Raw genomic sequence first — 15861 nt, forward strand, 5'->3', positions numbered from 1 at the left:
ACTATTTAGGGATGTACCAGTTCTTCAAATGTACTCGTGTGGATGAGCTGCCGGCTCAGCTGAAAAATCACTGATTAACTTAGAGCGCAGCACGGAAACTCCTTATAGCTTAATGATGATAAAATCCTAGCTTAATGATGGATGGAGGATGTGATGTCTACAGTAGCGTCTGGGAGTTTTTAATGCCACGTTTAGCTCCAGCCTCACTAACATCAGAAAATGAGCCCTGATTGGCTTCTTTGAGCTGCCATGCACCGCTGATCTGACTCTAAACTAGCTGAGTGGGATCTTATGTGGTCTTTTGCACACCTCTCCACTTCATGCAAAGTGATATCAAAGTGTTAATGATCAAAGAGAATTTAAAAAAAATTCCCAGTGCTGTGCTGTGACTGCAGAACTGACTTCATATAGTCTGAAATATTTTCAGTCTAACAGTGAAAGTCTTTACTGTGTGTGTGTGTGTGTGTGTGAGTGTGCAAATTTCAGGAAAAAGGAAAACTGGATTATGAAAAATGCTATAACATACTGTACGTTCATTCACTGGTGAAATGAATGAACTAATCAATTGATAGATAAATGTTTAGCAATACAACAATGCCTGTAGACAATTTATTCTCCAATGGGCCAACTTATATGCTAGATAAAATGTGTGTGTATGTGTTTGTGTGTGGGGCGCACATACACACACTTTAGTGTGCACATTTTCCTGGTAAAGCTTTTTCAGCCTGCAGAGAAGACGCAGCCATCCTATCAGCTCAGTCTGCTTCCTGTCCTCGTTGATTACTTTCAGTGAGCCTTCACTGAACCCTCACCAATCACACAAATAGAGAACTGCTGCTCTTAAGAGAAACAAGTTATTTTTTATTTATATAATAACAGGCAACAGACAGAATTATATGAAAGTCCACTAGTCATGGTTAAGTGTGCGCACGTCTAAGCCTGAGGCTGAGCAAGTTATTAGAAAACATTATTTTTATAAATGTAGAATAAAACATTTTTTTCTTTCTGTATAAGCATAACAACTTGTTTTTGCTATATCTGACCTACATGAGCACAATTATTCCCAGAGTAGAAGACATTTATAAAGACAAAGCTAATTCAGTGTGGCTTTGTCTCTATAAGGAGAATGAAAAACACATTCCACATTTGGGCATTCAGGGGCATGTCTTGCTATCATTTAAGGTGAATGCAACCTCTATCTAAAATGGTGACTAAAGAAGTTAGATTAAGCCGAAACATGCGCTGTGGAAAAATGAAATAATAAGATGAGAATCAGGACGAGAGACAGAGACAGCATTGCTTTTGTAGTCTGTCAGAGCTGTCTGGGGACAGTCATGACTGCTTTGTATAATAAAGGAGCTCTGCCTTCCTTGCTCATTAGATTTCTATAGCAAAAGAACAATATTGATTTTGCCTCCTTTCATTTTTTTTCTGCAATCAGCATGTCATACATTCTCAGCAGCCCTAGACTAAAACCCAGTCTTGTCATTTCTTGTTCTAAAGAAATGAGTTATTAGCACTTCGGATTCTTTTGAGCGAAGTACATTTGTTGTGGTTCAACATTATCTTTTGGTGTATCTGAGAATTTCGGTCCAGGATTTGAGAATTTCTCAATGGCCTTGACCCATGCATCGAAATCAGTTTATTATTTTCAACTATTATTGAGCTCTGTATAATTACTCAGTAGCTTCTGGACAAGCAGTGTTTAAAGGAATTTGTAATGCCAGATGGGAAGGCCCTCGTCAGTCAGTAGAGATTTTCTGACAGCATGGTGCTGCTATCTACAGAGGAAATACATCCACAGCTTCAATCAGGAATTCTGTTTTGTTATGCCCACAGCCTGATGCCTGTCAAAACCAATGTCAGTTTGTATCAAATTATTATTCTCCAGACACTGTACGATTTCCAATGTTTTATTTTCATCCATTTGATGTTTCTGTAGAAGTGTCTGGAGTTGGGACATTCCCAGTAATCTGAAATAAAGAGGTATGGAATCAATCAAATGCTGGATAATCACAACTACCTTCGTATTTGTCAGGTGAAGTGGTATGCCTTGATCCTTCAACACCAGCTTGCACCTTGTGTGTTGTTACCATATTTTCCATATTAGTATTAGTATTAAAATCTTTGTCTCAGCTATATGGACCAGGTTTCCACAGTACCTTATTAGCAAACCAGACTATTCTAGTATCTTAGGTCTTGTATAGTATTGTAGGTCGTGCGAGTGTAGTGTAGCGGAAAATCCATGCCCTAGGGTTTTTAGCCAAGAGAACTTGGGTCTATTGTGCAATGTTCCTTGCAAGTGTGGTTTTGTGTAGGTTTGTATGCTTTTTGACACAACATGTTCTTCCCCTCTGGAAAGTGTTCCTGATCCGGTGGACCATTCTTTGAGGTTTTTCCTTCCAGGATGAAAGGATTATTCACTCATCCTTCAGTGTATTCTAGTCCCAAATTGCAAGGCTAGGCTTTGCTATTGCAGCCTGAAAAACTTTCAGACAATAGCACACTATCACTATGTAAAAGAACAGATTTTGAATCATAATGCAGTAGATATTGGCATATACAGTATGTTTTGATTGGCAGATTTGCTTCGGTTTTAACTTCATGACCTACTTTTTTTCCTTGGCAGAAGTTGCAGCAGTTATTGGCTTTGCTTATATAGGCACACCTTTAATAATCACGTTGCGAGGCAGTCAGGAGAGTCCGAGATTTCATGCTTTAAGTTTCGACACGTAAGGAATAATTAATCGATGTAGTCAATGGTGAGGTGATGTGATGCAGCTTGTCATGTTACAGAGAAACCACAAAAGACCGAAGCCTCTGTCCTGAAGACTCACTGGAGTCTTTAAAGGAACAGATTTATCTCTAATTGTTACAAAGCACTGACACTGGAGACTCATTCCATAAATATTAAATAAACTTCTCCTTCCAGAAAAATTCAGCATATCAGTGATAATTGGTAGGATAATTGATATCAATTATAAGTTTTTTTTGTTAAATAACAGCCTGTTTTCTATTTGTTTATTATTATTAATTAACTATAATCTATTAAATCTTTTAATAGATTATAGTTAATTAATAATAATAAACAAATACACTCCATACACTACTGTCAAAGCCGTGCTGTTACAGAAAACTAATTAGTGTTGTGGTATAACAACATTTATAATATTGAAAACTTGCCAACTAGTGCAGGCATTTTTCAAATTCAAAAACAAATAAATATCTACTAACAAATATCTGTAATGTCAGTTGTTCAAATACATTTATTACTATAAGATAGATATATAAATAATTTGAATCTTTTAAATCAAGTTACTCAGGAAATACTATAAATTACTTAGTAGCTACGTGAAAATTAGGAAAGTTATGTCATTAATAACGTGAGGAATGTAAACCTGAATCACTGGAGGCCCTGTGCATGTTGTGTCATTTCAGTTTTAAAATTTGAAATGCAACACACCATCAAGATCTTATAGATAGATATACTGTTTGAATATTAGGCCTTTTATTGAAATGGGATCAACTAGGTTTGTCTTTAGCGTCCATTCCGTTTGTAAAACCATTGGTTCATTACATAAAATCGTCATTGGTATGCTTTCTTTACTACTTTTTTATGTTTCTGTAATATTTATTATAGAATGATAGAGAACAAACTCCTATGTTATGTACATGGGGTTTGATACATCCAAAGCTCTGGCAGCATAATGAAGGTGAACTGATCAGATCGATATGTGTGATTAATGCTCACGAGTGCAATTCTCCTGAGATATGAGAGCTGATTGTGTTTGCATTTCCGCAGATGGTCTCTGAATGGGACGCTCATTGATCTCGACGGTGACGAGAGGCGTCATGTGTCTGGAGGGAACCTGATTATCAACACGTTGGATCGAGACCAAGATGCAGGCGTTTACCAGTGCTCTGCCTCCAACGCCCGAGGAATCATCCTGAGTCACAGAGCCACCGTGCAGTTTGCATGTGAGTTCAGTGGATTTAATGCTGCAGATTCTAAGCTCTTGACTTAACTTAAGTTAAACAGGATTTGCATTACACTATTCCAGGGGATAATAGACATTTCCCTTTGTTCCTCAAAGAGCTCTTGCAAAACAATAGCATTTGCAAATACGTAATAAATGATAATTCACGTGCTTGGTGAAGAGGTAAGTCTTTAGTCTTAGCTTAAAGACAGCCAGTGACTCAGCAGTTCAGACAGCCACAGGAAGTTTATTCCAGCACCTGGGTGCCAGGACAGAGGAGAGTTTTGATGCATGTTTTCCTTCTATCTTGAGAGATGGTGGGTCCAGTCGAGCAGTGCTTGTGATTCAAAGGGAATATGATGCAGTGTGATAAGTGCTTTAATGTAGGTGAGCACTGATTTGTTTTTTTGTATGCAAGCATCAGTGATTTAAGTCTGATGCAAGAAGCCAGTGGAGAAAAAGCAGCAGTGGGCTGGTGTAGGAAGTTGAAAATGAGTCTTGCAGCTCCAGTCTGGATCAGTTACAAGGGTTGGAAATGCACGCATCTACCAAGAGTGAGATGCTGTATTCCATTCTTGAGGTGACAATGGACTGAATAAGTACCTGAGTGGCCCCTGTGAACATAAAAGGACGGATCCTCCATGTGTTGTAATGGAGAAACCTGTATGACTGAGTCAGGTTAGCAATGCCCCAGAATTACCCCAAGGCAAGAAGGATAGTTGGTCCGGAATTATCCTAAGGATAAAATAAGTTTTGATTTTAAGTTATAAGTTCTGAAGGTCAAACCTTTGTCTCAATATTTTAAACTCACAAAAATGTCAGAAAGAACCTTATAAATCCATCTTTTTGATTTATAAAATTTAATGGCAAATTGCAGTATCTGTCAGTATTTGTTATTCTTCACCATTAGAAGTGAAGACGTCCATTCTTGTTTACTAAATCGATCATACCACTTAAACACATACAATAGTTTGATTCAGTTATAATTACACAGTACAGTATATGGCAGCCCAATTTCTTTAAAGAAAGACATTTCAGTTTCATCCAAGTATATTCCAAACAATTAAAATGTTACGTTACTTTGATTCCCCAGATTCATGAATTGTAAATATCAGCTCAGTAATTTTTTTCTTTTTCTAAAGGTTTTTAGAAGGTTTTTCTTATATTTTCATTCATTTATAAGCATTCGGATTTTGTCGTTGGATTTTCACCTAGTATTTGAGTGCATTCATTTAAGCACCTGCATTCTGATCAGATATTGTTTCTTCCATACAATGTGCAAGTAAGATAGTTAGCTAAGTAAAGTGTGGGAAGTGAGCCAGCTATCAAAAGAGCATGAATTAGATGGACAGAGATAATTCTGTGGTAAGAGACGACATTAACTCATTAAATGTTGTACAGATCCCCCTCTCACCAGAATAGGCTAAACTAGACTACCTCCACAGGAGGTCTGGCTGATCCAATTAAAATCCAATCACAACCCCTACTGTGTGGGTTTAAATTTACTTTAATGAGGTTAAATGCTATCCGATCGTGATTGGATCACCGAAAATGCATGTTAATGCATTTTGATGTAAATGAAGCATTTTAACCTGCTCTATGTGTTTGTGGATATGTGCTTATCTGCATTTATTTGAACAAGGAGCTTTTGTGGCTACCCCTTGCTCATCTCTCGAGGCTGTTCAGATTTGTAAGGCAGCAAATGAGATTTCCCAGCTGAACAAAGTGAAATCGAACTGGATGTCAGATGCAACCAGCTTACAGTAGCAGAGAAGTGTTTGATTGGATTCAGACTCTATTGCTGATTCCCATTAGTCATGGAGTTTCCAGCTTTAAGCGAATCTTCAAACACTATACTATAGACTCATGCTGCTGTGCACCGAGGATGGTGTTTCCTAAACTGTAGGCATGCCAGAATGTAGATGGATATGCAAAAGTAATGACTATATTCAGTACAGTGAACATTCAATATTCAAGGTTGTGCGCTATTTCTATGTCGCTATTTAAATTTAAGCAAATTTATGATATTGAGCATGTTAACTCCCGTTATTGTTAAAGGAATTGTCAGATTTTCCTTGAGTCTTATGTGCGCTGTCACTGAAGCAAATTAAAGAAATTCTAAGATTCTACTTTTTAATCAAGTTATTGCTGATAATATAATTTGCTCTAAAATTCAAATTGCAAAAAAAAATCAAAACATAAAAAGTGTTTTCAGAACTGTGTATCATTGCTGTAACTCGCTCACTTACTTACTCCCCCATCTTTATAAAGCTATAGATTCTCCACAACAGTGTGTATCACTGTAAGAAAGGAAGTAGGGATGAACTGCAGATATGATTGACAACTTAGAAATCATTACAAAGAATTAAAAATAAAGCCAAAATGTATCTGATTTTCTCTAGTGGCTGTATACAGGTCAGGTTTGACAAGTTTTTCAGCAATTATTTGCTGTTAGTCCTAAGAGTTCTTGTAACATTAAAATTTCCTCAATTATTTTTTCATTATTTTATATGAGACATTTATGATAAATTCATTTTATAGAAGTTATTTGATCTTTTTTCAGATTATGGTTGATGAAGAGTATGACCCTAACAAAAGGTCATGAATCATGGCTACATAGGCATGTTTCTGTTATATTTAATAGTATATACCATCCTCAAAGCTAATATAAAGTTGTATGGTTAAAAGTTGAACTTATATCCACAGGCTAAGCTTAATCTTATGGGCATGCTCCCCCGTCTCCAGATTCAGCCGTTATTATGATTATTTTAAACATTTTGGATTAAACATTTGGATTAAAACATACTTAATAACATTCAGAAATGTTTTAACCTGTAACTTGCTTTGAACCATATATTTCAGTTTTTTATTCAAGCTAAATATTCACTTATCACTTTTATTAGAAACACCTTTTTATTAGGAATACCTGCACATTCTTGCAATTGTCTAATCAACAAATCACATGCCAATGCCAGCAGCACAATGCATAAAATCATGCAGATACAGCTCAAGAGCTTCAGTTAATGTTCCAACATCAGAATGGGGGAAAATGTGATCTCAGTGACACTGATGATGGTATTGTTGTTTGTGGCAGATGGGCTGGTTTGAGTATTTAAAAAACCTGCAGATCTCCTGGGATTTTCATGCACAGCAGTCTCTAGAATTTACACATAATGGTGCGAAAAAAAGAGAGCAGCAGTTCTGAGGGCGGAAACGCCTTCGCTGATGAAACAGGACAGATGAGATTGGTTAGATCTGACAGGAAGTCTACTGTAACTCAAATAACCACTCTTTGTGGTACAACCATTGTGAGCAGAAAAGCATCTCAGCACTCACAACATGTCAAACCTTGGAGGTGGCTGGTCAACAACCGCAGAAGATCACATCAGTTTCCACTCCTGTCTGCCAGGAATAGGAATATGATGTTATAGAGGGGACAGGTTCATCGAAACTGGACAGCTGAAGATTGGAAAAAGAGCAAGCGACGTTCCCCTTTCTGATGTTTGATGTGAACATTGACTGAAGCTCTTGACCTGTATCTGCATGATTTTATGCAGTGTGCTGCTGCCACATAATTGGCTGATTGGATAACTGTATGGATTTGCAGGTGTACAGACATTCTTAATTAAGTGGACATTAATTATATTATAATTGTATGGTGTCTGTCTTAAACAGTTGCATGGTACTGAATAGTTTTTCATCCAGGACTCTTCAAAAAGCCTAAGTGTAATTAAATTCAGTTACTACAGTATATGCACTATCAGCACAAAGATGCGTGAACCCATAACAACACACCGAGTTGTTTACACTGCCCCGTCTCCTGGCTCTACTGAACAGATCCTGAATTTTAATCTATTGCATATATACAAACAAGAAGGCATTTTTCAGTGAGTCCATCTTTTGACCTGGCAGTAACACAATGGGAATCAGTGCCGACATGCTTCCATATGAATTTACTGGCGTGAACCTACACCAGTGGTATCACAATTACACACCTTTTTACCAGGTCTGCAAATATCCAGTTCAGGTTCAGCATTCAATTTGACCTTCTTTAGGCATCCAAATCGTGATGCAACTTCATAACATAACTATTTTAGTAATCCTTCACCTGAGAATTAAAGAGATGAGAGTCAGCCTTCTCAGGGCTGTTTCCTGTTGAATAGTAAGGTTCCTCTGCCCTCTCTCTGCACATCGTGCTGCCTTGCTATTGATTAGTTCTCTGGCCAAAGAGAGCATTCCACACTCCCCTTAGGCTCCCACTATCCTCATGGGTAGTATAATGAATCTCACTTCTGGGGATTGGTTAAAAGGAGCTGCTTGACATTTATTTCCTTTATTGATCACTGGTTAGTTGAAGAGGGAGTGGCAACTATAATAGGGCACTATTTCTGCCAGATTCAATTACCTTCTGATAAAGGGAGTATATTCATAGTGATTTATTTAGTTTACGAATAAATCGTCAGTCATTCCAAGGTGCCTGATGTCTATTGTATTAAAAGTTTTGCTATAGCGCTTTAGCGATTTTGTGCTTAGCACGCAGTTTTGCTTGAGCTTCATTACTTCTTAGATGGCTAATAAGGTTGGCTAATGGCTCAAATCAAAATGTCGAATTTGCTGGTTTCAACTTCAACCTCGTAGATTTATATGAAATAAATACAAGCCTCAGAGAGCATCCCACAGCCCCAGCTTCCAGCTCCTGGGCTAAATTGTTTGACCTTCCTGTCTGGACTGATATTAATGTTCTTCATTACAAAGCACCTGGACATGTCCAGGCGCTATAGAGCTGCCTGGCTTCTTCTCAGATCTATGAGCCAAGCTATACAGATTCTAACCCAAGAGCTCGTTAATCATCCTTAGGGCCTCACTATCTCAGACTCTGAACCTTTCATACTGTTATTGTGAGCTGACCAAGTCCTTTTTCCACCTCCTCCTCCGTTGCAGTTCAGGACATCTCTTTCTTTCAGCAGGGCCTCTCATTAGGTGAAGCTCTATCCACCACCCCACTGAGTCCTGTTTTCTTCACCACCTCATCCCTTGTGCAGTTTGTCTTATCGGTCACACTGACTCATTTTTTGTTTGGCTTGCTGAGCTTGAGGCCCATCTGTTTGTTTGAATCCTTACAAGCTTCTCAGTCTTGTAACACATATGAGGTTTTTTTTTTTATCAGGCCAGGTGGGGAACAGCTGCCTGCAGTTTTTTTTTTCCTTGTGTTAATTTGATGTGCATGAATAGTGCAGAAACACATTGACACTGGGGATGATGTTTTTAATTTTAAAGAATAGGGCTTGTTTGATAATAATGCTGATGTGTCGCCACCAACGACAGCTGACCCTCGTGTTCTTGGCATCTGCTCTCTACAGCCGCACTCTGTTTTATCCATCTCTCATTCACATTCTCCCTCAGGAGCTAATCCTCCAGTCCATGTGGTGTGTTGACACTCTTGCTGTACGCCGAAATCCATTTCACATCATAAAAACAACAATCAGCCTCCGGATATATATTTATCAAATAAATGTTAACTTGACCACCTGGTCCAAACTGACCACTAGCATCATAGGCATCACTGTTGTTTAGTATAATATATAATATGTACGGAACAAAACACAGCGGGACATGCCGTCATGTGAAGCATCTGCCATGTTAATGAGTTATTACTACAGAAGTGATAACGTATAAGAACGTGGACATTATTATAAACAATAATTTTACATTTGAATTCTAGCCAACACTTGTCAGAGCTGCTGTTATAGAAAATTCATCAAAATTCAAACAGCAATGTGAACTATGGCTTACAGCATGCCACTTGATATAACAGCTTGCTCTGAAACCCGTTTGTGAGGAAACAGCAAAGGGCAGAATCATGACCTACTCTACAAATATCTGCAAATATCAACAGATATCTCAAGATCAGGGTTATTCATGGTATTTTTAGCATATGCAGTAGAAGTTTGAGTAGAGTAGCAACAAACACTGGCTGTACTGTACTGGATATACTGTACTGTACAATTATTTTTGATTCAAAACACAAAACATTACCTTACTATCTGTTTTATCTTATAAATAATGCTGTATGTAATATTATATCTATCTACTATTTCATAGATCTAGAGAGCTTCAAAACCCAGCCAAGAAGTGCTGTGAATGTGAGGGAAGGCCAAGGTGTCGTTCTGTTATGTGGAACCCCGATGCATTCTGGAGGTAAGGCTGATTATTGACTTATATTCACGCTTTTGCAAAATTGTAATTGCTTGGACATGTAGTATGTTCTATCATGTAGAACTCATATACAGAAAGATTATTATAGACAATAGATATGTTGACTGCTGTTTGGTAATGATGCAAGTGGATTGTTTCTTGGCAAGAAATATGTGAAGATTGGGGAAGTGAAAACTCTTGGATGTGTTTTGGGTGTTGTGGAAGTGACAAAATAATGGATAGAGATTGAAATCACAGCTCAAAACAAGACAAAAGAAAGCGAATAACCATTATTTTGCATCTTGATGTGTTAACTGCGCTTCATCATGGCTTAGGTCTGAGTCACAGCTGTTCTGTTTTACTTTACATGTTCAGCATCTTCTTGGCCAGCTGACGGAACTTGAAAACTGGGACTGTTATTCAGACATCAGTAATTAGAGAGGAGTTTTAATAGCCTAAATGGAAATGACAGATCAGCGGTGTGAAACATTCATTTCAATTTGAGATTGCGGCAATTATGGGAACAGATGAGACTTCAGAAATTAGAAGACATGGGACTTGTTTCATCGGACAGCAATTAGGATTTGTAGAGATAATTAGTCTGTGATTAATCATGTGCTTAGTTGGAGGACAGGAAATCCAGGATGTACCACTATATACTGATATGGAGTGGTCATGGTTTAACCATTTCAAAGCTAAGCTCACAGTAATATAATCATGTCAGTGAGGACAAAATAGTAATGCTTGGTGTCTTTGCAATGCATATTAGAGTGTGTGTGTGTGTGTGTGTGTATATATATATATGTATTTGGACTGGTAAGCTGTAGACCTCCTATAGATTTCTGCAAACCAATCTCTCACTCTCCTCACGTATCTATTCTCCATTTATTGCTTCATTTAAATCCCTTTCATTTCAATTACACTTAAATCTGTTGGTAAATGGAAATACACTTTCTGATTTAGAGCCTCAACCCAATCAGAAAGTAATATATTTCTCAGCAGATCGCATTCCCCGCTCCAAGCAAGCAATCGATAAGTTTGTCATGTATGAAATGCAATGGAGAATGTTTAGTAGGATACACTGCCACTAGTTACTTTACATTCTTAGCCTGAAGAATGGTATACATGTACGTTATAAACATTGAAATTGAGAAATCGAGAAAGAGAATTGCAAGGTATAGAAATACTGACAGTATTTTAAGCAATTAATTAATCTCTGGAAAGCCGTATAGACAGTTATTACATAAAAGAGATAGTAAGATACTTCATAGTGTTCAGAGTGTTCAGTTTTCAGAGCAAAATGGCATGTTGTAAATCAAAGTTCTGTGTCAATACTAAAAAATATTAAAATACTCCTAAGGCTCTATTTTAATGCTGATGCATTTGTGCATTGTTTATTTATTTATTTATTTATTTATTTATTGGTGGTCATTGATTCATGCACTATGTGGGTGGAATGGTGCAAATGAGGGTGTGACATTCTAAAATTGCTGATACAGTAGAATTTTTGAACCCATTTTGCTTCTAAAATGTGCGGGCACTACCACCTCTCGAGACCCCATTAGCGCAGACGCAGTGAAAAGACTGGAATTTCCAGACCTCAAGCTCACCATTAGTAGTACTGCTTCATTTCCTAAAACCCACTTTTGTCAATTTACTGTATATCACCCCACTCAAAATAAATAAGCTTCTTCACCAAAATACAACCTAAGAATTCAGACCAAATGCTAATGTGAAGTTCCTTTTACTCATATACAAGCTTTTACTTTTAACTAGTGTTTAAATCTACACCAGCTATGAGACACTTGCATGTAAGTGAAGCATAGAAATCCATCCAAAAACATCGTAAAGCCAAAAGCGCATCACTTTATTAAAATCACAAATTTATTTGCATTATAGTGAGCCATATCATATCAATTATAGTGAGCCTTATCAATGGCATTATCAGTCAGTTTTGCACTTCACGCAAGGTCAGATCGCCTCTGCTGCATTTTTGTCACATATTCACTTTCTCACTTGCATAACCCTTTTTTAATACTACTTATTTAGGCTTGCTCTCAAAACCTGATCTCAACATCATCGAAAGATCCACTAACTACATATACGCCTACATATATAAGGCTGTAAAAGTGTGAAATTGTTTCTTTACACTTTTAAAAATGGTGTGAAGCAGATCATCTAGATAAAGCTGTTGTGCACAGTGATTTAATTCCATTTTAATTATATGCAGTGAGTTAAAAAAACAAACAAACAAATTCATTTTCAACTCATTAAACAACATGTGGGCTTGTAATGTGACTAGACGTAATTAGTATATACTGTCTTATAAGCAGTTTAGTTGATTAAAAATGTTTTGGCAGTCAACATGCTTTGGAATTCATCTGTTACATATGTATACATATATACATATTTAAAATGCAACTGTAGACTGTGTAATATAGCATTAATTTTGCATTGTATAGACTTTATACCTGGAACCAATTCAAAGAGGCTAAATGTGCTCTGTGCTTGTGACCAGCATGCAAACTCTGTATCATAAGGTCTATATTCCTCATTAATCATCTGCGTATTTTCTCTTTAATCTTTCAATCTCTGTATTAGCATGATATCTATATTTTGAATTTTGGACTGTTGCCATTCAAAATTACAATTTGCATAATTGAATCTGAATCTCCATTTTTATCATAATCCTGCTAACTTATTGACATAAAATTTGGTGACAGAAAAAAACTAACGAAGTTTGTTCACTATTTAAGTCCTGTGAGTCAGTTGGTTATTGATGCCATTCAAAATTGATAAAAAATCTGTAAGCAAAATTATATTCGTATGTTATAACAAAAATGTCATTGAGCTGCACACTTGGTACTTTAAGAAAATGAGAATTTATTTGATTGGATATCACAGTATCAGGCTTAACCAGACATCTTTATAATATATTCACACAAAACCAAACCAAAAACTTGCATTTTTTTTCTTTTGACATGTGCACCGCTCTGCACTATGTTACCACCTGCACTGATGGTCACAAAAATATTCAGTGTGATGATCTTATGTTTTTGTACACTAAAAATAGAGCCCCTGGTGTCCATTCCAAACACGTCCGTTCCTGCATGCTTATGCATTTATTTAAATATGTTTGTCAGAAAGCTCTTCTCAAGTCTTTGTGATGTAAAGCACATTTCAGTGAAGATAATCACAGCCGTGGCATTTTTTTGCCCTCTCTTCACAAGCTCTCTTTTGACAGCTTAGTCACTCTGTCAGTAATCAGAATAAATTCCTTTTTAGGTCAAATTCTTGAGTAAACGACAAGCAAACCACACACGTTGATGCATGTCTGCCACCAGAAGAACTCGATTTCCAGCTTTTGGTTTTGATTTTCATTTTTCCTCTCCTTGCTTTTCCTGTGGATGACACAGACACACTAATAAACCATGACAGTTCTCTCTATCCTTTCCACCTCTGCCTTTTTCAGAGGATGGGAGTAGGTGAGTCAGCCAGGCGTGAACAAGGCCAAGCGAACCAAGGCCAGTGTCCTGAGAATGGCAGTGAGGCACTTTTAATCTAGTTTGTTTCGCTCCCTTTGTCCTGTCCCTTCTGAAGAGCTGGTCTGTTTACCGAGTCCTGCCTGCCTAAGGCGAAAGGGGAAGTGTGGGTATTGTGTGTGTGTCTCCAACACAAAGATAACAATGGCCTGTCTAAAGGTGTCAGTCGTTTAATATTCAGGTTCTGCTCCCTACGCTGCAATTATTACACAGTGTCCATCAAAAGTTTGGCGGCAACTTAGAGAGTTATTTGACTATTTTTTTAAACAACCTCAAACACACCTCAAAGCAAGAGATATTTGGAGAGAATGGAGAAATGCTGTCTATAATAGAATGGTCCCATCACCTGATCTGAACCCAGTCATGCTGCTCTGGTTGTAATAAAATGTCCAAGCAGCTCCAAGAAGCACCACAGAGCAGCTCTGAGAAATAGTAGAGTCTCAGACTTGTAACCCGAAGGTGAACCTGAAGGTTGTGGGTTCGAGTCTCAGGTCCGGCAGGGATTGTAGGTGGGGGGGAGTGAATGACCAGCGCTCTCTTCCATACTCAATACCATGACTGAGGTGAGACCCTTGAGCAAGGCACCGAACCCCCAACTGCTCCCCGGGCAAAAAAAAAAAAAAAGGCTGCCCACTGCTCCGTGTGTGTGTGTGCACTTGGATGGGTTAAATGCAGAGCACAGATTCCGAGTATGGGTCACCATATTTGGCTACACGTCACTTCACTACATTAATTGTTCTGCTCTATTAAAAACTCAACAGAACTATGTATACCCAAGCTTTTGAAAGCTGGTGCACCCTACATTTGTAAAAATATGGTGTCAATCTATTTCTTTTGTATGTATATTTAGTGTAGAAATCAATTTTTTTGTTCTTCCAAAAGTCACCTGGACCTGAACAGACTAGCAGGTTAAGGGGTTAAGACCTAATGGTTTACGTTTGTCTCTTTTTTTCAGATCTTACTTTTGCTTGGGTCTTCAATGAGTACCCGAACTTTGTCCAGCAAGACAGCAGGCTCTTTGTGTCCCAGGAGACCGGAAACCTGTATATTGCAAAGGTGGAACCATCCGATGTGGGCAACTACACATGTGTAGTCAACAACAGCATCACCAAGGATAAAGTGCTCAGTTCACCCACTCCTCTGGTGCTGAGAAACGACGGTAAGATCTGTCTACATACCAGACGATCCTTGATGGCTGGCTTTGAATGGGATACAATCTGAGATTTAAAGGAAGATGCCTTTTCAAGAAAGGTCATTTTTTTAAAGGTTGCTTGAAAGATGCTTTTTTTTCCTAAATGCCAGGCCTTTGAAGGCTGAACTGTTGCCTTTTAAGGAAGCTAACATGTAGCCCTGAAAATGACACGCAGAGGCCACATTTTCATTGGAGATGGTTGCTAGTTTACTGAGTGAATGCTCTAAATCTTTTATAGACCTTGTGGCTGTTTTTATGTTTTATTTTTCCCTGCACTCACTATGCTGGCACTTTCTTTGTGATTGCCCTCTTGTTGTTATTTTGCCTGTATACAGGAATATAAAGAGCATATGCCATAAATCATTGATGAACGACACAGTACGTATGTGTTTTTGTGTTGTTTGCCCATCACAGGTGCAATGGGAGAATACGAGCCCAAAATAGAAGTTCATTTCCCCGACACTGTGCCTGCTGCGAAAGGATCGTCTGTGAAACTAGAGTGCTTCGCCCTGGGGAAGTGAGTTGTGTGTGTGTTTTATCTACCAGTAATGTTAATCTGGAATTCACATCCATGTGGATAACATATACTTTTATTCCTTTTTAATACACTGCTGCAGGAGCTTTGAAATTCAAGATCATTCCTTTAGGTCCTTTCCTAATGCGATTAGCCATCTGTGATGAGGATTTTTTTAAAATTTTTATTTCTTGCCTTTTTTTTTTACAGGAGGCTTCTCATGTTAATGGCTGCTTTTCACAGAGCACTAACCCAAAAGATTTACCTCTTAAATAGCGCAGAAAATGAGCCGGATGCGTCTTCTTGGAAGCTGTGAAAAAAAGGGGCTCATTTAGTGTGATAAAAAGCCCATTTTCAAAGAAGAGAGGATTACAGTCTTTGAGAGAACAAACAGCAATATCGCAACAGTCGCAAGTGTTAAACGGATAGGTTCAAACCAGA

The 15861-nt window shown here is 37.8% G+C and overlaps 1 protein-coding gene across 2 annotated transcripts in view; it reads left to right on the plus strand.

Moving 5' to 3' along the window:
• The window catches only part of cntn3b (contactin 3b), a 71398-nt gene that overhangs the window by 22492 nt on the left and 33045 nt on the right, over window positions 1-15861 (plus strand). For both annotated transcript variants that reach the window (XM_053232018.1, XM_034300432.2), the window contains exons 4-7: window positions 3803-3978; window positions 10080-10175; window positions 14670-14873; window positions 15321-15423. In XM_053232018.1, the coding sequence (XP_053087993.1) occupies window positions 3803-3978; window positions 10080-10175; window positions 14670-14873; window positions 15321-15423 (579 nt within the window). The remainder of the gene's footprint in view (window positions 1-3802; window positions 3979-10079; window positions 10176-14669; window positions 14874-15320; window positions 15424-15861) is intronic.

The sequence above is a fragment of the Pangasianodon hypophthalmus genome, chromosome 2 (assembly GCF_027358585.1).
Source record: "Pangasianodon hypophthalmus isolate fPanHyp1 chromosome 2, fPanHyp1.pri, whole genome shotgun sequence".
Lineage (NCBI taxonomy): Eukaryota > Metazoa > Chordata > Actinopteri > Siluriformes > Pangasiidae > Pangasianodon > Pangasianodon hypophthalmus.